Raw genomic sequence first — 24,016 nt, forward strand, 5'->3', positions numbered from 1 at the left:
AGTTGGTAGCATTAATGTAGCATTAAGTTGTGGCTTTTTTTATATAAAGTAATAAATAGAGCTTTTTAAAAATGCATAAATTATAATAATGAGTTTAATTAAATAGTTATGGTGAAGTAAAAACTATATTTTGGACAAAATTTATGTTTGTAAAAAGTAACTAAATCGTTTCGATTATAGGGACATTTAACGTTTACGATGCGTCACGTCAAAACCACCGCAAAACGCCAAACAATTTTCGATGCTTCGGTGGTAGTTTTTGAACGAAGCTTACGCGAATAAACGTTTAACATTAAATTAATTAATTCCATTTAGTTATGGCCGGTAAGCTGAAAATACTTCGGCTCTCGGATGGGGTCTCATTACGCTATATTTTTCAGACTTATTCTCAAAAGTAAATTGCACGTACTGTCAAGAAGAAATTAATGGCGTTAGAGTGCAGTGTTGCGACTGCGTAGATTTTGACATTTGTTTGCAGGTAGAAAACAATACAAAAGTTCAAATTCAAATAAAATATTTTCGATTATGTTTGCAGTGCTTTTCCAGTGGAGCTGAAATAGGATCTCATAAAAATGATCATTCATATAGGTTTATGGTAAAAATTTTATTGCATTCATTGCGTAGTTTATATATTTGATTTGCATTTAGGACCATTGTGCTGTTAGTGTATTCGGAGGACGTGGTAATTGGACTGGAAGGGAGCAACTTCTTTTATTAGATGCAGTAGAATCTTATGGATTTGGTAATTGGGAACTTATAAGTAAACATGTTAAAACTAGAACGGCAGATGGTAATTTACGTCATAGAAAGTATTTAGGGAATAATAATTATGGTTTTTACAGAGGTAAAAGAAGAATACATACAACGATATTTAGAAGGAAATATTGGTAAAGCTACCTTGATAGATATTGGAAATTCTAGACCTATTCTGCAAGAACATATTGGAGAAGATAAAGGTCCATTATCGCCTGATGTTACATCACGGCTACCACCCTTGGATGTAACACCAGAGGAAGCGCGACAACTTGGTTACATGTCTCATCGAGATGATTATGAAAGAGTAAATAAAACTTCTTTTCTTCTTCCTCTGATCTTTATGCCTGATGGCGTCAGATAAATCTTGTCTTATTCCTCAATCCACTTCTACTCCCTTTGGTTCCTGGCTAATGCCTTTATATCTGCTAGAGTCTTCCTTCTCTTCTTCCTAACTTCTGCTATTCTTTCCTACTTCCTAGGTCTCCCCCTTTTTCTCTTATCCACATTCTTTGCTTCAAATACCTTTTTTTACTTTTGTGTTATGTCCTATTCTAATTATGTGGGCGTACTAATTTAGTTGCTTTCTCTTTATTTTGATGATTATCTCCTCTTGATCTACTCCCTGTGTTATTCCCTTTTTCCTTATCCTACTATTTTCTGTAAATATTTGATCTTTCCTTCTTGTTTATCTTGGAGTGGCTATTCACTGGCATATGTTAATATTGGGACTGCCACCGAGTTGTACACTTTCAATTTTATCTTTTTATCAATCTTCTTCATAAAAATTGTTCTGTTTAGAGTATGATATACGTTGTTTGTTTTCCTTACTCTTGCATTTATATCTAAATCTATCCTTTCATTGTGTGATGTTATACTGCCCAAGTACTCATATGATGATTACTTCTTCTATCTTTTGTTCCTTAATAAATAATTGTTTGGGGTTATTGCTTATTTCCTTTTTATTTATTATCACAATTTTACATTTATTTATGTTCAATTCTAGGCCCATCTTTTCAATTTCTTCCGTCCATTCCTTTCAACCAACTTCCTTGCTTTTTTATGGTTCTCTGCTATCTGCACTATGTCGTCAGCATATAGTAAATTATCTATTTTTACTGGTACTAACCTTTTATAACCTATTACTGTTTGATATTTGCTTGTTCTTGTATTTTTTTATCAGTATGTCCATTAATATTATAAATATCAAGGGGTTTAGGCTATCGCCTTGTTTTATGCCCTTGCTCATTTCAAAAGTGTTTGATGTTTCTCCCTTCATTAGGTCCAACAATAAGCTTGCTCAGTATGCTGCTTGTTCATCTTCTAGCTTATTTTCCTCTACTCTTCTTAACCTTTTTTTCCATTATCTTTATGTATAATTTGTAACTTGTAGATTATAGGCATATGGCTCTGTAATTTTCACAGTTCAAGTAGCTTCAAGTTTTTTTTATGTGTTGGTAAGATGATATTATCTTCCCAATCTTTCGGGATTGTTTCTGACTCCCATGCGGTTTTATATATACTTAGAAGCCTTCCCCTTCCCTTCTTTTTCGCTTCACTAATTCCCATTATTTCTGTCCAAAACCTCTCTATCTCCTCCGTTATTTCCCTTTCCTTTCCCGTTAAAGTTGTAAAATTCCACGTCCACATCTTTATAACTTTCCTATTTTCTCCTTGATTTTCCTTGTGTTTATCTATATCCCTGCCATTTTCATCCTAAGTAAAGTCTCCTCTTTATACACTTAGTTTTTTGATTTTATAGGACGTGTCTTTTTTTTCCATATCGTCCACTATTTTCCCTTTGTCGTTTGCTTCATCCTTTACAATTATTTTTTTGTATTGTAAATGTGCTTTAACTCCTTTCCTCCTGAGTTCCCTTAGTTCAGTGATTAAATCATATCTCTCTCTCTCTGAATTTTCTTAGAGTAGTCCTCATCTATCCATATGATGATCGTTCCTTTTAACACTAGCGTTTTTTAGGATATCCATCTTTTTGCCTTCCTTTGTTAGTTTTACAGCGGTCAGCTGTTCCTTTATGTCTCTAAACATATTTTCAATTTTTTCCATATTTATCCTTCGTCTATCCATTCTATCAAATTCGATTTTTAGAATTAAATTTTCAGATTTTATTTATGAACCTCAATTCATACGGCCCTATTTATGCTCCCTAAATTCGTTGTCTTCGTTGTTGACGGTACCACGCGAAGAGCACCTAAAGGCTCATCAACCGATCGGGACTGGTACTCTTATCAGTTATCAGGATGGGGGCGCCCTGATTATATTATTCGTTGTTTTATGGAAATATACCCTGTTCCACCAGAAATCCACTTTTTCTCACTATGACTATCTATCACTAATGATTCAAATGGCTACCTGATTTACGCACCTGTTTGCTTGTTAAAATACCCTTAACAAACTAATTTATAAAAAAATTTATTTATATTTTATTGTCATTTATTTATTTAGGAATATGACATGGCCGCCGAACAGTTAGTCTCATCGCTTCATCTTAACTCAGCGGAAGAAGGTGGTATGGAAACGGCATTAAAATTAGCTCAAGTGGGAATGTATATTCGACGGTTACGAGAAAGATATCGTCGAAAACGAGTGGTTCGAGATTACCAATTAGTAGCAAAATTTTTTGCTAATCAACGTAAAGACATTAATAAAAAACCACTAACAAAAGAACAGAAAGATTTAAGAGATAATATGCGTGTATTTAGTCAGTTTTTAACCTCTGGGGAACACGATAGGTTGATTGCAAGTGTTGAACGGGAACGAGAGTTACGACATCGACTTTCCGAATTGATGCGGTATAGAAGTGTTGGGTTAACCACTCAAGATGAGATTATCCATTATGAGCAACATGCTGAGTATCAAAGACAACAGAAATTAAGGCAGAAAGCGGTAAGTTTTAATTTAGTTCTTTTTGAAACAGGGTGTTCATTTTATTTTGATTCAAAATTTGAATACTCTGTAAATTTTTATGTACGGTCATTCATAATTGTTTAAAATAAAGAAATCAATCCCGCACAAAACGAACTTTGATGTACAGAAATTTGAATGACTGTAAATATGATTTTATTTGATTTATTCATTAATAATAAAACAAATTATGTTTCTAAAATTGTTTAATTAATAATGTGAGGGTCTTTGAGTTCAATCGTTTTGGATTGATTAGTTTGAGTCAATTTGTATAAAAATCAACAATAAATTAATACAGGGATCATCACGGTTTGGTTTTGTGTTAGGGCTATAAAAAAATCGGTTCAGATCGTTAGTAATTATAAATAGTAAAGATTGTATCAATTATATTTGAACGTAGGGCGGAAGTGGCTTGGTAACATCGATACCGGAGCAATTGAAAAACGGGTAAGCATTCATTTTATCAAGATAAAAATAGATAACTTCACGCGTGTACAAATAAATCATTTTTGTTTTTATTTTATAAAATTTATTCACAGCAACTTCATTTTCATTGTAAATAAGTTAATGTAAGGAGGTTAAATTAGTCGAATTTAATAATCGGGTTGGTTTAATGCCCAGGCGCAATACCATTCAGTTGTGATCCGTCTTCTGGTTGTTTTTAACTTTATTTTATTTTTTTTTGTTATTGGTAGTAATTTATTACTAACGATTTTGTGTAAATTATTAGCAAAAATGTTTATAAGTTTCTTGATTTATAATTTGTGTTTTATTTTGAAAAAAAATGAAGAAAAGACCCAAGTCAAAGTTTAATCGACGAAAAGTGGCTACAAAACGTCGAATCCGACAACAGCACATTTTGCCCCATCAACAACTCTGATAGTGTCGTACCACCTCCACCGTCTACATTACCCCATGGGTCTTTGCTATCTCAACACGAAGCCGAGGTTAGTAATTTAATTAATTTTTTTTTATAAAAATTAAAATAGTTGTTAAGATAATATACAGGGTCGCTGATATGTATGGAAACGGTCGGTTATCTCCTAAACTAAGATAGCTAGCGAAAAATGTTAAGAAACAAAAGTTTTAGTCTTTTTTAAAATCTATTACAATAAAGATGAATTAACTATACAGGGTCAGTCAAAATTTATGGCGAAACAAAGTTACGTTTTCTTTAATGGAACAGCCTGTATATTATTCCATATTTCGGTTCATCTTGAAATTCTATATAAAATTCATGTAGCACATCATACACCTAAACTTAACCGTTTTTGAGATATTGAACTTTGAAATTAATCTTATAAATTACACAAAAATATTTTAGTCGATTATGTTCATAGTTCATCAAGTTACCTTTGAAAGTTTCTCATCTCCATAGCAACGCAGTGACTTAACACATCTCAAAAAAACAAAAATAGTTTAAATAATTTGCGCCCAAAGATAAATTACGTCACTAATTAGATAAATTCATAAGTTTTTAAAAGCTTGATATCTTTGAAACGGTTAAATTAAGGTCTATGATGTGTTACATGAATTTTGTTTATTTTTTTTTTACTTTTGTATCTTAATATTTTTCGCTAGCTATCTTACTTTTGGAAATAATGACCGTTTGCACAAATATCAGCGACCTGTATAATAAGATATCAATATTATATTTTTGTAACATAATCTTTTTTTTAGCTTTGTTCTTCGTTAAATATCCAACCTGTACAATATATTACAATGAAATCTCTTATTATCCAGGTAAGTTATGACCTCTAATAATAATTTTAAATAAATTGCGACCTACTTTTAATTTTGTTAAAGGATAATTTGACTACTGGTAAAACGAAGATTCCTGATGATCTCAACACTACAGAAGAAGCAGAAATAAGAGACGTAGTTACTCAGTATCTTAATATAAGTGGATGGCTCTCTGTGGTTTAAACTTTCTCATGCAAAAAAGAATAAACACGTTCAGCGCCAGAAAAAAATCTCTTATTCTACATTAAGTCTCAGTCCATAGATGCGGAATTGCATCTTTGGCAATGAATGTGTTATTGACATTGTAAATAAATATTAATGAATGTAAAAAAGCTCTTGTGAGTTTACCAACAATAAATGTTTATCTGTTAATGTTATTAATTGTTTCATTAAGGTCTCTAAATAAATAGACAAACATAATAAACAGAAATTTATTTAATCAGATTCTTGTTCAATTTCCATATTCTGTTCTATTTCTTTATCCCAATCTTTCATTTTAGCTTTCATCATAAAATCATCACGTAAAACGTTCCAAGTACCATCATTTTCCACTTTTGGTTGTTCTAAAGTGGTATTTTTTCCACTCTCTGTGTTATTTTCACCCATTAACATGTCTAAAAATGATCTCTTATCAACCCTTTTCAACACTTTATCTCTTTTAACTTCTAATGGTCCAGCTTCCTTTAATTGTGTGTCAATATCTTTTTGTTGGGTTTTAACTGCATTAAATAATTGTACCACACCCTTAGTTGCAATTCTAGATAGAGTTCTCTCACGATCTTTTTCTAATATGTTTGGTTTAACCCTTAATGTCGACTGAATCTTTTTCTTTTTAACTATAGAATCAACTTTAGATTCTGTTTCTATAATTTCCTTTTTAATTTCTCCATCTTCTCCTTGTACTTCAAATTTAACAGTATTCGTGTTTCTTGGTTTTTCATCATTTAATTTCTTTGCTTTAGATAGTACCAAGGTCTTTTTCTTTTTTGGTTTTCCAGATTTTAATATCTTTGCTATTGAATTCGCCCATGCTGCATTTCCTGCTTCTTCATTTTCACTTAAATTTTCTTCTTCTTCTGTAACTAATTGAAAAGGTTAAATATGTTTTTGTTTATAACAAATTTTAACTTACTATCTTCGTAACTAGAATCACTAATATCCCCGTTATCACTCATTACAGTCATTATTTTATTCTTTATAGTTTTAACAATGTTGAGGTTATGTTGGTTAAAACAGTGTCAAACCATGTGTTTATTACCAAATAAAATTATTTATTTATTACCTAAATAGGAATTTAGTGTGTCTAATAACAAATATTAACACAATTTTTTTGATGTTTTTTAAAATAAATTATTAAAAATTTATATTGCATGTGAAATAGTGCTTTTTTGAATGTTTTTGTTGGTATTAAAAGTCAAAAATTTAAAACAAAAACGTGTTTTTGACAGTTACCTAAATTTTAGGTTAAAATTATTAATAAATTAATTATGTCTCCGCATAAATTGAAAAAAGAAAAAAAACATGGTCCAAAACAACTTGGGTCTACAATAAAGAAGAAATCAAAAGAAAAATGTGATACAGCACAGGAACAATATGATATGTGGCGAACGGATGTGTATGATAAATACAATGCCCTTAAAAAAACTGATATCCTCCATAGTATAGATTCCCTTAAAAAAATTAGGATACGCAAAAAGTATAGTCGAGTTAATGATTGCAAAAGGAACATAGAAACGGAGTCAGATGATACCATGTGGCATAAACCGGGTTATATTTTAAACCATATACGACAATCTATACTAAAACGAGATTGGGTTTTAGTAAAAAAATTAACCTTGTTATTATCCTCGAATGAAAAATTTGATTGTTATGTAAAAGAGGTAAAACAAATTTAACAATGATAACACTATCCTATTATTTATTTTTATTAGGTGACTTTTTTGTTAGCATTAATGGCTAGTGATTATGATAAAAGGATTTTAGATGAATTAAAACTGTGCTTTTGTTCAATGGGAAAAGCTAGGGAGGTTAGTGAAAATCCCTATGATATTTGGTATGTGGAGAATATTTAAAAAATAAATTGTTTTCGTCAATTTTACAATTTTAATTAACCTTGTTTTGTTCCTTTCATCAAATATATCCAAAGAAAACTGTAATCAAAAATGTTTCGATAAATCTAGTACTCAATAGATGGAGCTACAGACACGAAATGTCAATTTAAATGAAAAAGAAAAAGCGAAAAAAGATTTGGAACCTATAATTTCAATCCTCATGAAAACTCCGATACTGGAATAGCCTTCAGCTGGTCGGTTACAGCCGTTTGAATGTTTTTGAGTGTCCCAAAATGAGTTCCCTAGAGGTGATTTTCAATCTTGGGAAGTCACATTATTGAAATTGCTCAATAATACATTGAACTTGTGTTACAAGGCGCATTATCGTGATGCAACACCCAGTTGTTCTTGATGTATGGTCCTGCACGAATTACCCTTTTTCGATGTTTTTCAAAAACTTCTCGGTAAAAGTCTTGATTGACGGTTTGTCTTTGGGGCACAAACTGTTTGTAGACATTTGATCTTTGACTTGCTCATTTTTGCTTTTTTAGACCTTGGAGAGATTGAAGATTGATGCAAGACTCATCCCAATAATGACACGTTCCAGCAAATGGGGATCATTTTTAATCGATTCCACAAAGTCAAGACACCTTTCCCTCCTGATGTCCTTTTGGTCTTGCGAAAGGTTTTTTGTAACCATTTTTGCGCAGATTAGTCCTAATAGGAAGACTCATAGTGTTGCCATGAGTCCATGTTGCCAACCCTATCGATTTATCGGTAGATCTCTGGATATAGAAGATATAGAAGACTGATATACGACTTAATCTATCGATTTACATGAGCCTTTTGAATTGTAGAATAAACAATTCTAACCTATTACAATGCACTTCATTAGATTGTGATTTTAACAATGATGGTTTTATATAGTGTAACCCGAAACTTTCTAGGTCTAGGTTTAGTTCTATGTTTCGGGTTTAGCCGTGCATCTCTTAAGACGGTAATATACAACAATTTAGCACTGAATAAGAAAACTAGAACTAACACTAGACCTAGAACTAGAAAGTTTCGGGTTGGGTTCGGTTGGGTTGCTAAACCCGAATGTTTCTAGTTCTAGGTCTAGTGTTAGTTCTACTTTTACACTACCACTAGAACTAACACAAGACCTAGAACTAGAATCACTCAGGTTTAGCCGTCTTAAGAGACGTGCAGTTAAATCCGAATATTTCTAGTTGTCGGACTAGTGTTAGTTCTAGTTTTGAACTAACACTATCACTAGAACTAACACAAGATTTAGAACTAGAATCATTAGAGTTTAGCTGTATTGAGAGAACCCGAATGTTTTTAGTTAGTGTTAGAATAACAGCTAAAACAAGAAGTAAGATTACCATTAGAACTAACACTAGATCTAGAACTAAAAATATTCGAGTTTAGCTGTGCATGTCTTAAAAGAGCTAAACCGGAATGTTCTAGTTCTAGGTGTAGTGTTAGTTCTAGGCGGCTCATAGAAGATTTAATTATTAGAAGAAAGTTTAAAAAAACTTAAATGCTTTATGAAAACCATGAAATCCTTTTGAAATATAATACAATAGAGTAATTCATCTAGGGGCGATAAATATTTGCTGGATCTCCTCTTTAAGAAAGAGAGACGGAACAATTTAAAACATTGCGGCAAAGGATCGGTAGGGAACAAAGGACCCCGCTTTGAATTATAATGGAAGCGGAGCGACCGAGAATTCGAAATCATCGACGCGGTAAACGTGATATAACAAAATCCTCACAGTCTAAGCAAAACGTCGTCGCTATCGCCAGAATCTACAACACATCATTCAAAACTCTAAGTTGCATTCACAGTCTAAGCTCAATACGGCTGTATACATTGTACAGAATATTATTTACCTTACAAAGAGACGTTCTGGCTCCTCCTATTTCAGGCCAGTGGCTAATGATAACTTCCTGCGGCTTTGGCCACGCCCGACATATCCTACTCACGGTGGGGTTGCGTATGCCACGTGGCGATTTTATTTGTTAGCGTCGCGACGCCGTTCAACTCTTCTTCTCCCACCAGGTTTTCCCCACTACATACCTTTTTGTTCCTAATATTCCTGGTGGTTTTATTTTTATTGTCTTTTTAAAGGGATGTTTTATAACTACTTATTTATTATTTGTAGGGAGTTTTATTTGCTTTGAGGATTTTATTATATAATATTATATGTATTTGCAAAGTTTAAAAAAAAATTACTTGAAATTTGTTGCTTTTATGACTTACATAATATATTATATAAATCATAGGATACATATATATATACATATATCATCAATGCACAAACAAAAATTTGTATAAACCAATGGATATATTTTCTTTGTAAATTTTATTAATGTTTCCATAAACAATAGTCTAATATAATTTATATATATAAAAAAATTAATAATGATTTATTCTGTTATAGGTAATAAAATTATTATTTTAAGAATCAACAACCATTACATAACTTAGGGTATAGAATCCCATACAAATTGTATAGGAACGCAAACAAGAGTTGGATGAAGATAGGTAAACCCCTCTCCACCCTAAAAACGGTTCGGTGTTTTTAGGGGATTGATAGAGAAGGGTAGCAGAGGCGGAGCAATGATAGGGGCGGTAGGCGTGCCATTTACGGGGGTTGCCGTTGCCCCCACTGCGACCGCTTTGTTTTCGCACAAACCTATCCGGAAATGCGGCCGCTTGTACCATCATTGTTCTTTCCGAGATAATATTGAAATAACATTGGCGGATTTGGAGGTGCGGAGCCGCCGTGGCGCCCCCTCAGTCACACGACGAACGTCGCCGGCGAATATCCGAACCGACGACGACAAATACACGAATCCCCATTAAATTTTCTCGAGAGAGTGAGAGAGAGAAAAGATAAGGGCATAGATAAAACGATAGGTGAAGGCGTGCGACGGTTTATTACAAAAGTTCAAACTTTTTCGACTTGTATTCCATTGAGAGTATAGTGCAAAAGGTCCCGGGTAGTTTTAGCCCGCGCGATGGTGTCACAGTGATTGGGGTGCCGACGATGACCACGGAGGATGACGCGCGGCGCGTAGCTGAGGCGGCCGTTGAGGCGCCGTTAGATCTGCGCGGGGGCGCGCCAGCACCCGGCGACGACAAGAAGAAGAGAACCGCAGGCCAGCAGCTTATCAAACCACCCTATTCTTATATCGCACTCATCACCATGGCTATTTTACAATCACCGCAAAAGAAATTAACGCTTAGCGGCATCTGCGAGTTTATTATGACCAGGTTTCAATACTACAGAGATAAATTTCCTGCTTGGCAAAATTCCATAAGGCATAATTTGTCACTAAATGATTGTTTTATCAAGATTCCTAGGGAACCGGGAAATCCAGGTATGTCTCATTTTTTATTATTTAGTTGTATTAGTTTACCCATCTTAATCGGTGCCCCTGAAGATATTTGCTTGAATCGAAACATGTTCAAAATTAAATAGAAAGTAACTCAAAATTAATGTTTTGAATGTAATATTAGATAATTTTTTTATAATATATGTATTTAGATGCCATGCCATAAGAGATTCATTGAAAAACTGGAATCATGTTTTCCATAACTTTTTGTTTACCATTAATTTTTATTGTTTTCCTTTAGTTTGGTTTATGCTGCTTATTAAGTCACCATTCTGACATGTTTATGTTGGATATGTGACATACATGATACACACTGCATTCATACCAATTATTGTTTTATCATAATATATCGATTTCTAGTTTTGTATCGTATCTGATACAATGAGCAGTGTATGATTAAGACCTTGATAGCTAAGAATGTAAAGAAAAAAATTTTGATTATTTTTGCCAGTCCAACACAGAACTTTGAACAAGATCAACGTCTACTTAGAATATGTAGAAGCAGCATTGAAAGTTATGCAAATACTTTTGTTATATCGGCCAACATGAAGGACTTAATAATAATGTACCTTTATGTAAAGTCCAATTGCAAATTTAACACACCAAGTTTTTTCTTTTTGAAGAGATCTTGAAAAGAATAATAATCCATCATGTTGGCAATCAAAATTTTCTCTATGATTAATTTGCAATTGCAATATCAATATAATAAGTAAGGCAATGTTTTAATCGCAGCAATATTGTACAATTTTATTATTAGGCAGCACTTGGTATCAAAAAACATTGTTGATGAAAAAATAAGCTTGGCCTCTTTATGGTCAACTTAAGAAGAAATCGTCTAAAAATTTGCAACCAAGATCAATCATTTTCAAAAATTTATAAATATGCATGAGTGCATAAAAAAAGATTTTTCATCTCGGTAGTAGAAAAAAGGATCAGCTGAATAATATCTCATGCATTGTCGGAATATTTACTGTTCAGAAAAATCTAAAGAGAACATCAATGGTTCTCTCCAGTTCCAAAATTTGCACATAAAACCATGTATTAGCAGATATGCACTTTATGACACTTTGAAGAAAACTGAATTTTTTCCACCAGTGGCTAAGGCAACCATTACTTTTATGTTTACCCTGAAAAGTCATCATCATTCAATTTTGAGCATAGACTATGTACCAACTTTCCGAAAATTATCCGATTTTTCTTCTTCACTCTTTGAAGGAAAAAGAAAGTCACAAAAATATTTCATTTCTGATTCTTGATGTAACATAAGTATCCTGAAGATAACATTTTTAACCGAAATCTATCTAAAATATATCTTATTTTTCTCTTCCAGGTAAAGGAAATTATTGGACATTAGATCCCTTAGCAGAAGACATGTTTGATAACGGTAGCTTTTTACGTCGTCGAAAACGTTATAAAAGACCCTCAACGAACGTTCTTCTTCGAGACCACCACGCCTCTTCAATGGTAGCCTCCTTCCTCAACCAAGACAACTACGGTTTATTCGCCCATCCGAATCTTCACGGACCTTACGGTTACGTCCCTTCCATACCAAATACAGCTCTCCCATTAATTTCCCCCATGGATTTATCCCGATTCGGTCTCGGTCCTTTAGCCGCCGCCACCATGGGATTAACCCAACCGACCATTTGTAAACCCGTTCCGGTTACACCAACAACGGTTACCGCCGGTCTACAAGCTTCATTACCTTCTCCGGATAGTATTGATTTCGCCACGGAGATCCAAAACAAGAAAACAAAGAGTGAGTTTTCCATAGAAAGTCTTATTGGCAAACAAACGAATCATCATCATCATGACGGTAGCAATGTAGGCAATAACAAATGTTCGACGGAATTTATTTTCGGTCGCGTTCATCAAGGTAACGTTAGGGATCAAATGTCAACTGCTTTTGGTATGTCACCCTCGGAGGATTGGACGAGGTGAAAGTTATCGGTTTTACCATTTTATTGCGATTAAAACAAGTTTTTTGACTCAAATCGTTTCCTTGATCTAATCATTTTATATGGAAATCTTGTGTGCTCAATTATTGTCTTGTTTTGAAAACAATTTTAATTTTAAACATTGTAAATACATTAAAAAATGGAGTCACGTGATGTTTAGTTGCAATATTTGTCGTTCGCCGAAGTAATTGAAACAAAAAGGAATCTTTAGTGTTTAAAAAAATACCGTACTGTACATATAAATATTGGGTGTTCAAAAATTATTGCGAAAAAAATATAAATACAGTAAAATCTTGATATAACGGATTATATTAATCTATTCACACCGTTGCGGATAGTCTAACTGCCTTTATATTTATACCAACGATGGTAGAATCTAAGAGGATTGCTACATCTCGGGAAAGGGTGTATAGATCGAAGGCCCGTTCGTGACGTCACGCATGGGTAGGCAACTACTATTTCACATTTTAAATTAGCAAATGCTTAATTTATTCTATATGTGTTTTGTAATGTTGTTAGTTTGAGACTAAACTCGAATGTTTCTAGTTCTAGGTCTAGTGTTAGTTAGTTCAATGAAAATTATACAACAATCTAATGCTGAGTAACAATTAAAACTAGAACTAACACTAGAGCTAGAACTTGAAACCCGAAGCTTTCTAGTTCTAGGTCTAGTGTTAGTTCTAGTTTTAGTTCAATGAAAATTATACAATAATCTAAAGCTGAATAACAACTAAAACTAGAACTACCGTCCTTGATTTATTTATAAATATACAATAATATGGTAATGCGTAGTGCTTCACGGATGGAGAAGTATGTCTTGTTGTGGTCGATCCGAGGTTTCATCCATTCTTCCTGTTGGTTCCCTTTTTCTTCCAAAGCCACTACGAACCAACAGAAAAAAATCTGAAAAGATATTAACATATTTGATAGAAAAAATATTTTTTATGAAAGGTTAAAAAAACGTTCTTAATTTAGATGTTGAAATAAAGCGATGATTTATATCTTATATTAGCTAAAAAGGTCTATTTTATGATGGGATGTTGAGATCTAAGGGTTTTATTATAAAAATTTCGAGGAAAATGGTTTTTAAGAAAAACATAAAATTGGCAAAAAAATTGAAAATTTTAAAAGATCGATTCTATCTTATTTATTGAGATAAGGTGACGATTTATATCTCAAACTGAAGCTGAAAGTATCTTTTCTATGATGGGATGTTGAGATATAGGGGTTTTATTATGAATATTTCGAGGAAAATAGATTTAAAGAAAAACATAAAATTGGGCAAAAAATTGAAAATTAAAAAAAATCGCGTCTATCTTATTTATTGAGATAAAGAGACGATTTATATCTCAAATTGAAGCTAAAAGGGTCTATTTTGTGATGAGATGTTGAGATATACGGGTTTTATTATGAAAATTTCGAGGAAAATGGTTTTTAAGAAAAACATAAAATTCACCAAAACATTGAAAATTAAAAAAAATCGCTTCTATCTTATTTATTAAGATAAAGATACGATTTATATCTCAAATTGAAGCTAAAAGGGTCTACTTTATGATGCGATGTCGAGACGTAGGGATTTTATTATGAAAATTTCGAGGAAAATGGTTTTAAAGAAAAACATAAAATTGGCCAAAAAATTAAAAATTAAAAAAAAATCGGTTTTATCTTATTTATTAAGATAAAGATACGATTTATATCTTAAATTGAAGCTAAAAGGGTCTACTTTATGATGCGATGTCGAGACGTAGGGATTTTATTATGAAAATTTCGAGGAAAATGGTTTTAAAGAAAAACATAAAATTGACCAAAAAATTAAAAATTAAAAAAAATCGGTTTTATCTTATTTATTGAGGTAAAGAGATGATTTATATCTTAAATTGAAGCTAAAAGGGTCTATTTTACGATGAGATGTTGAGATATGGGGGCTTTATTATGAAAATTGTTAGGAAATTTTTTTTTTAAGAAGAACAAAATTGGGCAAAAAATTGAAAATTTAAAAAAGTCGCTTCTATCTTATTTATTGAGATAAAGAAATGATTTACATCTCAAATTTAAGCTAAAAGGGTCTATTTTATGATGGGATGTTGAGATATACGGGTTTTATTACGAAAATTTCGAGGAAAATGGTTTTTAAGAAAAAGATAAAATTCGTCAAAAAATTAAAAATTTAAAAAAATCGCTTCTATCTTATTTAATGAGATAAAAAGACGATTTATATCTCAAATTGAAGCTAAAAGAGTTTATTTTATGATGAGATGTTGAGGCTTTATTATGAAAATTTCGAGGAAAATAGTTTTAAAGAAAAATGCGATCCTTGCCTCTTTCCAAAGGGAACCAACAAGAAGAACGAACCTCAGATCGACCACAACAACATATATATATATATATACAGCGTGTCCCGTATCTTCCGCATCAGAACATTATACGGTTGTAGAATACATTATTCTGAAGCGATCTTTCTAATAAAATTTTTTCGAAATGTTTATAATAACCGCACGGGAACTGTTTAACGACGACCAATAACGGACGACTTTGATTCATCGAAAAAGTTTATTTCTCTTTCCATGACGAATCTATTGGTGAGTACACGTGGGAAACGAGTTATCATCGGCGTAGCGAACCGGCCGAGGGTGGCACCGATTACCTGAGTCTGATTTGCGATCTGCTGATTGGACGAAAAACAGTTCCTTAAAACAGTTCCCGTGCGGTTATTATAAACATTTCGAAAAAATTTTATTAGAAAGATCGCTTCAGAATAATGTATCCTACAACCGTATAATGCTCTGATGCGGAAGATACGGGACACGCTGTATACAAACAACTCGGGGAATGAGTTATTATTTATGAGCATGGATAGAGCAACTTTAGGAATAACCCGAGATCCATTATATCGAGGATTTTGGTTGTTAGAAATAATAAACAATCAAACAATTTTTTAATGCCCAATAATGTTTGTATTTTTTCGTAGATTGTTGATGTCTGTAAACGTTGTCGAAAGTAGTTTTTGTTTTTGAAATAAGAATTTGTAAATAGTGCTGATTTGTAAATAGAAGCAATAATATAAATTATTATAACAATAAAAGTTATTATTCGAATAATAATCATAAATAGTAATCATAAGTAAATTAAAACAAAAATTAGGAATAAACTTTAAGTGTCTATATTTAAAAAAAAATATTAATAACAAAGACATTATTTATAATTTAAAAAGAAAATGTAATTGTAGAATTATTAGGTTTTCGTTGTATTTTTTGTGAATAGAAAATGTGTATATAAAAATATGAAAAAAAAAATAAATTATTTATAATAAACCGTTGTTTTAATAAACTCAACGTTTCCACATTGCTGTAAGCGTAAAGTTATTAAAAACACAGTCATAATTTAAAATTATTTCGCAATAAACACTCATCTCCGAGCGTGCGGGAACAAATATTATGAAATAATGTTAAAATAGTGGAAAGATAACAATGCAGATGTGTTACCGTTTAATACCTACATTTACTTTTAAAAACGGTGTGCTTTTTGATAAGCCCATTGTCCTTGGTTTATACAACGGAATAATCTTATTAAACAACATTTTTGATGAACGTTCAGATTTTACGACGATTTCGTGTCCAAAAAAAAACTTAATAAATTTCTCACTTTATCTCATATTTTTACATTTACCAAGATAACAAGCTGCTGATTTCACACTGCTTTACAACCTGTTATTTCTGAGCTTTGTTTGAAATAAATTATAAGACGTGATAAAACGTTTACAATGAGTTATCTTATTCTGTTATGCATTTTATGTAAACGTTCGTATTTATCCAAGATTCGTTTACTTTATATTTGAAATGAGCGCAAAATTTCAAATTACACACAGCTAAATCGGGATATATTCTTTTTTGAGGGCTTGACACCGTTTTAATCAAAATATCTACTGCGTGCGATCAAAGCTGAATAGCAGGGATTTGCGCGTGACAAATGAGAATGGTCGCGCGTAAGAGGAATGCGACTCTCTTCGACCGTTTAACCGGGTACCGTCGTTCTCGTTCGAGGGTAGATAGTAATCTAGTGGAAGAGGCGCCAAATTGAACACTTTCCCCGGTCCGCACGTGATGATTTTATTGCCTCGCCCTCGTTTATATGAAACGCCTACCCAATAAACCACCCTGTTTATAGTTCAGCGATATTGAGTCATTCATTATTGACGACTATTTTTATACCTTATCGTAAAGATATTGAGATGACAAACAGGTTGTTTCTAGTACTTAGAATACATCAGATTTCTAGTACTCCTCGTTTCACTTTTTTTCCTTAATATTTCCGTGTCCTTGGTTTATTTAGACTAAGTTTAAGATTACCATGTGGAATTTTCCTTAAGACTCATTCTTGTACCTCTTGTCATTTAAAAACCTAAATTTAGAACCTAAATGTCAAGTTTGTGAAAATTGTAAAAAATATTGACAGATTTACAAACATAAGATACGGATGTTCTTCTTCTTCTACCTTCGATTAGGGACGCATTCCTGTTTGCCAAGCCTCAGGTTTGGACTTTACTTCGCAGACGAGGAGAACCAGCTCTGTGCCCATCTGTTGTGCAGTCGTCTTTGTGGTCTTTAGATTTTGGCAAATCTCCTCTCATCCATTCCTTCCACATGCTTCTTCCACTCTTCCTTTCTTACTTTTGTCCATTTTACTACATCCTGTATGTTACATCTTTCTCTGATAGAGGTATTGGTCCGCCTATCTTGCAGTGCTTGCTTACGTAGTTGTCGATAGGTTGTAATTTCTACACCTAGATATTTAACATGCATAATTTGTTCTATTATAGAGTCTTCAACTTGTAGTTTACAGCGTCTTGGTTCTTTGGATAATACCATACATTTTGTCTTCTCCGTTGATATTTTCATATTGTATTGCTTAGCTGCTATGTTGAAGAGCTATACTAGTCTTTGCAGGTCATCTTCGTTATTTGAATCAAAACGGCGTCTTCGGCATAGCAAACTATATTAACATTTTGGGTCCCTATCTTGTATCCTAGTTTGAGTCTGATCTCTTGTGTTATATGGTCCATTAGTAGGTTGAACAAGAACGAACTTAGTGCATAAGTGCTTGCAATGGTCATATTGAACAAATTTTTAGGATCCCATGTTTTTCAAACAGTTTTAAATAATTGAACTGAACTTAGGCATACTATTTAAGAATACTAAGTTTTCCAAACTTATTTAGTTAATTCATTGTTTTAATCCTTTTATGTATCCTATTTATAGAGTGACGCGTTTGATCAAAATTAATTCCACGCAGGAGGACGTTCGTTTCAAATCAAATTTGCAATGTAACTGGTTATAGGGTGAGGTTTTCAACGTTGAAGAGTGCACACCGATAGGGAGAGAAAGAGAATGGGTGTGAAAGAGACGAACGCACCTGATCGCGAAAACGGGGTTCTGCGACAGATCCAGAGCCAAATCGAATTTATCCGGAATTAAATCCATTCCGAAGCGAGTGGAGGCGATTGTTTGGAGCGCCGCGGGAGGCTTTCCATATCGCAGCGGGCCGCGCACTCGTACAATCGGGAGTCTCGTACGAGTGGGGCTGGGCACGTTTTAATTTTAACACTCGAGCTTCGCGGCCAACTTATTTACGGTACTCTCAAACCCGAAACGGCCACCTGCTATCCACCACCACCACCATGCGATGCACGCACTACGAAATATACACATGTGTGTGCCTTCAAAATTGTCCGCCCCTTTTAACGAACTGTATACTGCTAAAACCGGGACCCTCCTTTAATCTAATACGAGTCTGACGATTTAATATTTCCGACTGCAATTTGTGCGGTATTATCGAACCCTTAATCCGATTTAACTTGGGATATGACATGAACTCAAATTAAATCATTTGCATTTAAGGGTATCTATTTATCTACTATGAATTGAAATGTTGAATCTTGAAATAGTTAAAAAGTAGAAGTTAAATAAGTTATTTATCATATATTTTGTTATTGTTTTGTATGCAAAAATCGTTAAACGCAGATCTAAGATAATTATGGGAAAGCTTTAAATCTGAGACAAACGAAAAATCAAGAAGCTGCAACTGAAATGAAGCCGATATACTTTGAAGAGTTGATGTTCTTGACCTCATGTGTAAATGGTGAAGAAGAATGTCAATCTAACATTTGTCCTGTAAGTAAAATGAATTCTGGAAAACATGAAAGAGATTACTGAAATCGTTACCGGTTATGCTTCCTCCGAATATCCACCCCTTTCTCTCAAATTCATACTCACACTTTAGCTAAGTGTCGCAACAAAGGCAAAATTTATTAGGCGGTCAGTTACTGCATATAGGTGCAGTAATATTGTAGATGCACTAACTATAGTGCAGTAGTTGTACGTAGTTTCATGTGGGGGTGAATTCCTTTGCAGCACTTAGGCCCCAGCGGGCCCTTTGTACATCCCCACAACTTACAATTTATTCAGGGGTCAGAAAACCAACCCAAGGTTTTAATGAACGTTAATATAGATCAGATGGTATGTTCTTTATGTCTGAAATTTGGGACCATGGTACACCAAAAATGAATTCCTTTAAGTACACGAGGTTGGGACAGTCACAAACAATATGACTTACTGTCTCGTCTTCCATTTCATACCCTCTACAAAGAGGTGCGTTCGCCAGCTTCATAGAGAACATATCGCACCTTTAGAAATAAATGCCATAAAAAGACGCTCTTTATCAATTGCCGCTTGTTTTCCTAGAAACACTATTATTTGAGTTGTGGCACTTTATTTCTAAAGGTGCGATATGCTTACGAGGGTGTGAACCCTCAAGTCACTTTTTGATTCTCCCAGGAACTGAGTTGATCTTTTACGATCAGGGTAGAGCAGAGTTTTCTTTGCAAAGACACCTTCTAAACTCGATGGGAGATGGAGTTGATCAACTTTGATGCTGTGATGATTTTTTAGCCGATCGTTTCGCCAGCCTGTCCGCATGATGGTGTCCCTTATTTTCGGTATATCCTTTCCGCCACTTGACGTTGTTGTAAACATTTACCTCCTCAGTCCTCAAGCGATTGCCGACTGGACTTCACTAACGATGATGTAGTTCGATGCCTACTAAGTGTTAGCATAGCCTGTCTGCTATCAGTGCAGATTACAACGTTTCTGCAAACTTTTTTGGAGTCGATGATCGCATTAGCTGCTATATTTATAGCAGTTATTTCGGCCTGAGCAGTTGTGCAGTAACCCTAGCGATTATGGTGTAGAATAGTTTAAATATACTACACTGTTCTGAATTTAAATGAAAGTCGAAAAGGGTGATTCTCATAGAACACTTTAACTTCAAACGTGTAGAAACTTGACTCTGAGACAACAATCGCACCTCAATATGAAGGAGAAGGATTTTGTGAATACTGCTCATTTTTTGACACAATTATGAGAATAGCCATGAATACGTGTGGTGAGATTTGATGATATTGACCATTTTTATAGAATCAACCGACACGTCTTTTGTACCATTAGGAAGAGGAGATGCAAGAGCTTGGCGATTAGTGATGGAAGGGATAGTGCTTTTGCGCAAAACCGGATACCGGATATTCGGCATGCCCTTCGGCCGGATATCCGGTTATGCGGCCATTATGGTTATAAAAAAGGAATACTAAAATAATAATAAAAAAGGATACTTTCGTTAATAATTGGTGATATTTTCACAAGGATCCTTCAAGAAATGAATTCTATAGCGAATTTTGAAAGTTATCGATGAAAATTGCAATATCGAAAATTTTATCACAACTTCAAATATTGTTTTCTCAAAAAGTAAAAGTTATTTTTCAAAATGTGTTGGTTCATTGGAAAGAGGACATTTTTATTAACATTTTGGGAAATTTTCATACTCATATTCCAAGAAATCGATTTTATACGAATTATTAAAATTTAATCGGCGAAAATTGCAAAATTCGAAATATTGTCGATTATTTCAAAAATTTATTTCTCAAGAACTAAAAGTGATTTTTCAAAACGCCTTTTTGCATTAAAAAGAGGATACTTTAATTAATAATTGGTGACATTTCCACAAGGATCCTTCAAGAAATTAATTTTATAACGAATTTTGAAAATTATCGATGAAAATTGCAACATTGATAATGTTATCAAAACTTCAAATATTGTTTTCTCAAAAACTAATAGTTATTTTTCAAAACGAGTTGGATCATAGAAAAGAGGACACTTTTATTAACATTTTGGGAAATTTTCATATTCATATTCCAAGAAATCGATTTTATACGAATTATTAAAATTTAATCGGCGAAAATTGCAAAATTATAAAAAATTGTCGATCATTTCAAAAATTTATTTCTCAAAAACTATAAGTAATTTTTCAAAACGGCTTTTTGCATTAAAAAGAGGATACTTTAATTAATAATCGAAAGTGATAACAGCGACAGTTCTGTTAGTAATGAATGTGATGATGAATTACAAGCGAAGAGAAGAAAATTAGACGAAACTGCAACAAGAGATTTTATATATCGTATTGGGATTATTACAATGAGGTTGTTAAAGACAAACCTGATATAAATAAAGTTGTATTCAATGAAAAATGTCCTATTGGGGTTGAACTTGATTATTATCTGCAGTGTCCAACACCTAAAAGAGATATTAATTCCTGTGAATGGTGGAGTACTAAGTGATAGACCGGATACCGGGTAGTTGCCGGATATCCGTTCCACCATTATTGTGGATGTATGCAACAATGTGTCTGAGGAGATTAATGTAACTACTGGATATAGACTATACTCTGTTTTTAAAGCAGGAGGAGTAAACGCGAAAGTCAGATTTATACTAGGAAAAATCACCAGAAAATATCACTAGATATTTTGGCAGTAAATTTAAATTAATAATTATTATTATTTATTTATTTACTTATTATTGTATTTATTTTCGTTTGTTATCGTCAACACTAAACATACAAATTAACATTGAAGTTATGAGTGTATTTATTTCAAAATATAATAAAGAAGGGTTTAAGAACACAAAATTTACAATAATGACACGAAACTGTCGAATTGTCAATAACCTAACCTTCAAATTCAAAATCAAAATTCAAAATTGCCTGTGTGTGAACCTTCCTCGCATTCAACCAATCACGTGCAAGGTCAATCTGGTGACAAATTTAAAATACTCCTCCTGGTTTAAAAACAGAGTATAATTGCCAAAGAAAACTTCAAGGTATAATTAATGTTTGTAAACAAAACTAACCTTACCTAACATTCCTTCATGCTATAATTGACATTACAAAAGAAAACTTCACGCTATAATTGCCATTACTAATTGCCAAAGAAAACTTCATGGTATAATTAATGTTTGTAAACAAAACTAACCTTACCTCACATTCCTTCACGCTATAATTGACATTACAAAAGAAAACTTCACGCTATAATTGCCATTACTAATTGCCAAAGAATACTTCATGGTATAATTAATGTTTGTAAACAAAACTAACCTTACCTCACATTCCTTCACGCTATAATTGACATTACAAAAGAAAACTTCACGCTATAATTGCCATTACAAATTGCCAAAGAATACTTCATGGTATAATTAATGTTTGTAAACAAAACTAACCTTACCGAACATTCCTTCACGCTATAATTGACATTACAAAAGAAAACTTCACGCTATAATTGCCATTACTAATTGTCAAAGAATACTTCATGGTATAATTAATGTTTGTAAACAAAACTAACCTTACCTCACATTCCTTCACGCTATAATTGACATTACAAAAGAAAACTTCACGCTATAATTGCCATTACTAATTGCCAAAGAAAACTTCATGGTATAATTAATGTTTGTAAACAAAACTAACCTTACCTCACATTCCTTCACGCTATAATTGACATTACAAAAGAAAACTACACGCTATAATTGCCATTACTAATTGCCAAAGAATACTTCATGGTTTAATTAATGTTTGTAAACAAAACTAACCTTACCGAACATTCCTTCACGCTATAATTGACATTACAAAAGAAAACTTCACGCTATAATTGCCATTACTAATTGCCAAAGAATACTTCATGGTATAATTAATGTTTGTAAACAAAACTAACCTTACCTAACATTCAGCGTCTGAAGACACAGGGCTAAACCCGAAACTTAAAAATATACAACTTAGCGCTGAATAACAATTAAAACTAGAACTAACACTTGCACTAGAACTATATGTACTCTGTTTTTAAACCAGGAGGAGTAAACGCTTAGATTATATATAATATGGATTGAGCCAACGAGAGAGATAGCTTGCGCAAGGTGATCGAACCGAGATAGACATAGAAGCGTACTGACATATAATGAGCGTGCTTTAATTTTGGCGGTAAATTAAAAACAAAATTAATAAATGACAAAAGAAAAAAAAAATAAAATAAAATAAAATTTCCTTATTATTTATAATACTTACAGGTGATGTGAAACTGTATTATCGCGAACTTTGCACACGAAACAATACATTTTTAAACATAACGGTGTGACTGGCTGTGACACAACAAAACGATAAACGTCAAATGGAAGAGGTTTGACACTTGTGTGCGCATGCGCCCGTCTGTTTAGTACCGGTTTATATCTATCTTTGTTACACTTTCACATTATCGCTTTCCATCTGCGTCTATTCACCTTGAGCCACATTTTTGTTAGTAGATATATTCAGTTAGCTCAATCCATATTATATATAATCAAAGATTGTAGTCAATTTAAATCGATTTTAATTAAGAGAAATAAATTAAAAATATCTTTTTTTGATTTAATTCACTTACCTTGTTTATAATACCCTAGATAAACCAATTTTGAGTTAAATACAGCCTTTTAAACCAATTAAATAAGACTTTTTTTTTTTAAACTTAAATTCAATTTCAATTTTGACAAGCACCTACAATATTTGGATCTTAATCACCATGGTAACCGAGTCAAGTTGGATAACCTAACAATAATAAAATTATAATCGTTAATATTTCGCTTTATATTTTAATATTTTTTTAATTTTATTTTATCTTTTTTTTTATACAGGGTGTATCTGAATGACTGCAACAAACTTCAAGGGGTGATTCTTTAGTGAATTTTAAGGGTACTTTGATATATGAACCATGGGCGACTTCGGCTCCCCTAAGGAGCTACACCCCTACAAAAATAGCGGAAAATTTTGGTTTAATTTCTT

The 24,016-nt window shown here is 32.9% G+C and overlaps 3 protein-coding genes and 1 long non-coding RNA gene across 4 annotated transcripts; 3 read left to right on the forward strand and 1 right to left on the reverse strand.

Annotated features, from left to right (window-relative positions):
* The first annotated feature begins 196 nt into the window (after positions 1 to 196).
* LOC111424521 (Transcriptional adapter 2B) lies at positions 197 to 5,798 on the forward strand. The gene is made up of 10 exons (XM_023058076.2): positions 197 to 324; positions 381 to 478; positions 536 to 595; positions 649 to 790; positions 843 to 1,060; positions 3,220 to 3,660; positions 4,079 to 4,125; positions 4,469 to 4,625; positions 5,359 to 5,421; positions 5,485 to 5,798. The coding sequence occupies exons 1-10, from the start codon at positions 318 to 320 to the stop codon at positions 5,602 to 5,604; spliced, it is 1,353 nt and encodes a 450-aa protein (XP_022913844.1). The 5' UTR covers positions 197 to 317; the 3' UTR covers positions 5,605 to 5,798.
* A 40-nt stretch (positions 5,799 to 5,838) lies between these two features.
* On the reverse strand, positions 5,839 to 6,810 carry LOC111424522 (RRP15-like protein). Its single transcript, XM_023058079.2, has 2 exons — positions 6,554 to 6,810; positions 5,839 to 6,503 (listed from the first exon to the last, which is right to left on the reverse strand). Exons 1-2 carry the CDS (start codon positions 6,603 to 6,605, stop codon positions 5,857 to 5,859), a joined length of 699 nt encoding a protein of 232 aa, XP_022913847.1. The 5' UTR covers positions 6,606 to 6,810; the 3' UTR covers positions 5,839 to 5,856.
* A 40-nt stretch (positions 6,811 to 6,850) lies between these two features.
* Positions 6,851 to 8,354, forward strand: LOC111424545 (uncharacterized). The gene is made up of 3 exons (XR_011641085.1): positions 6,851 to 7,301; positions 7,353 to 7,936; positions 8,024 to 8,354. It is a non-coding gene; the product is annotated as an uncharacterized lncRNA (long non-coding RNA).
* A 1,880-nt stretch (positions 8,355 to 10,234) lies between these two features.
* LOC111424588 (forkhead box protein D3-like) lies at positions 10,235 to 14,794 on the forward strand. Its single transcript, XM_023058186.2, has 2 exons — positions 10,235 to 10,862; positions 12,208 to 14,794. The coding sequence occupies exons 1-2, from the start codon at positions 10,529 to 10,531 to the stop codon at positions 12,816 to 12,818; spliced, it is 945 nt and encodes a 314-aa protein (XP_022913954.1). The 5' UTR covers positions 10,235 to 10,528; the 3' UTR covers positions 12,819 to 14,794.
* Positions 14,795 to 24,016: the final 9,222 nt, after the last annotated feature.

Source organism: Onthophagus taurus, chromosome 7 (assembly GCF_036711975.1).
Source record: "Onthophagus taurus isolate NC chromosome 7, IU_Otau_3.0, whole genome shotgun sequence".
Taxonomy (NCBI): domain Eukaryota; kingdom Metazoa; phylum Arthropoda; class Insecta; order Coleoptera; family Scarabaeidae; genus Onthophagus; species Onthophagus taurus.

Bases quoted from the DNA above. Each gene is read 5' to 3' on its own strand.
- LOC111424521 (XM_023058076.2), top strand. The intron at 596-648 runs GTAAAAATTTTA...ATTTGCATTTAG, and splicing joins ATCATTCATATAGGTTTATG to GACCATTGTGCTGTTAGTGT. The intron at 4,626-5,358 runs GTTAGTAATTTA...TCTTTTTTTTAG, and splicing joins TATCTCAACACGAAGCCGAG to CTTTGTTCTTCGTTAAATAT.
- LOC111424522 (XM_023058079.2), bottom strand. From the start codon at position 6,605: ATGACTGTAATGAGTGATAACGGGGATATTAGTGATTCTAGTTACGAA. The intron at 6,504-6,553 runs GTAAGTTAAAAT...CTTTTCAATTAG, and splicing joins TGATTCTAGTTACGAAGATA to TTACAGAAGAAGAAGAAAAT.
- LOC111424588 (XM_023058186.2), top strand. From the start codon at position 10,529: ATGACCACGGAGGATGACGCGCGGCGCGTAGCTGAGGCGGCCGTTGAG. The intron at 10,863-12,207 runs GTATGTCTCATT...TTTCTCTTCCAG, and splicing joins TAGGGAACCGGGAAATCCAG to GTAAAGGAAATTATTGGACA.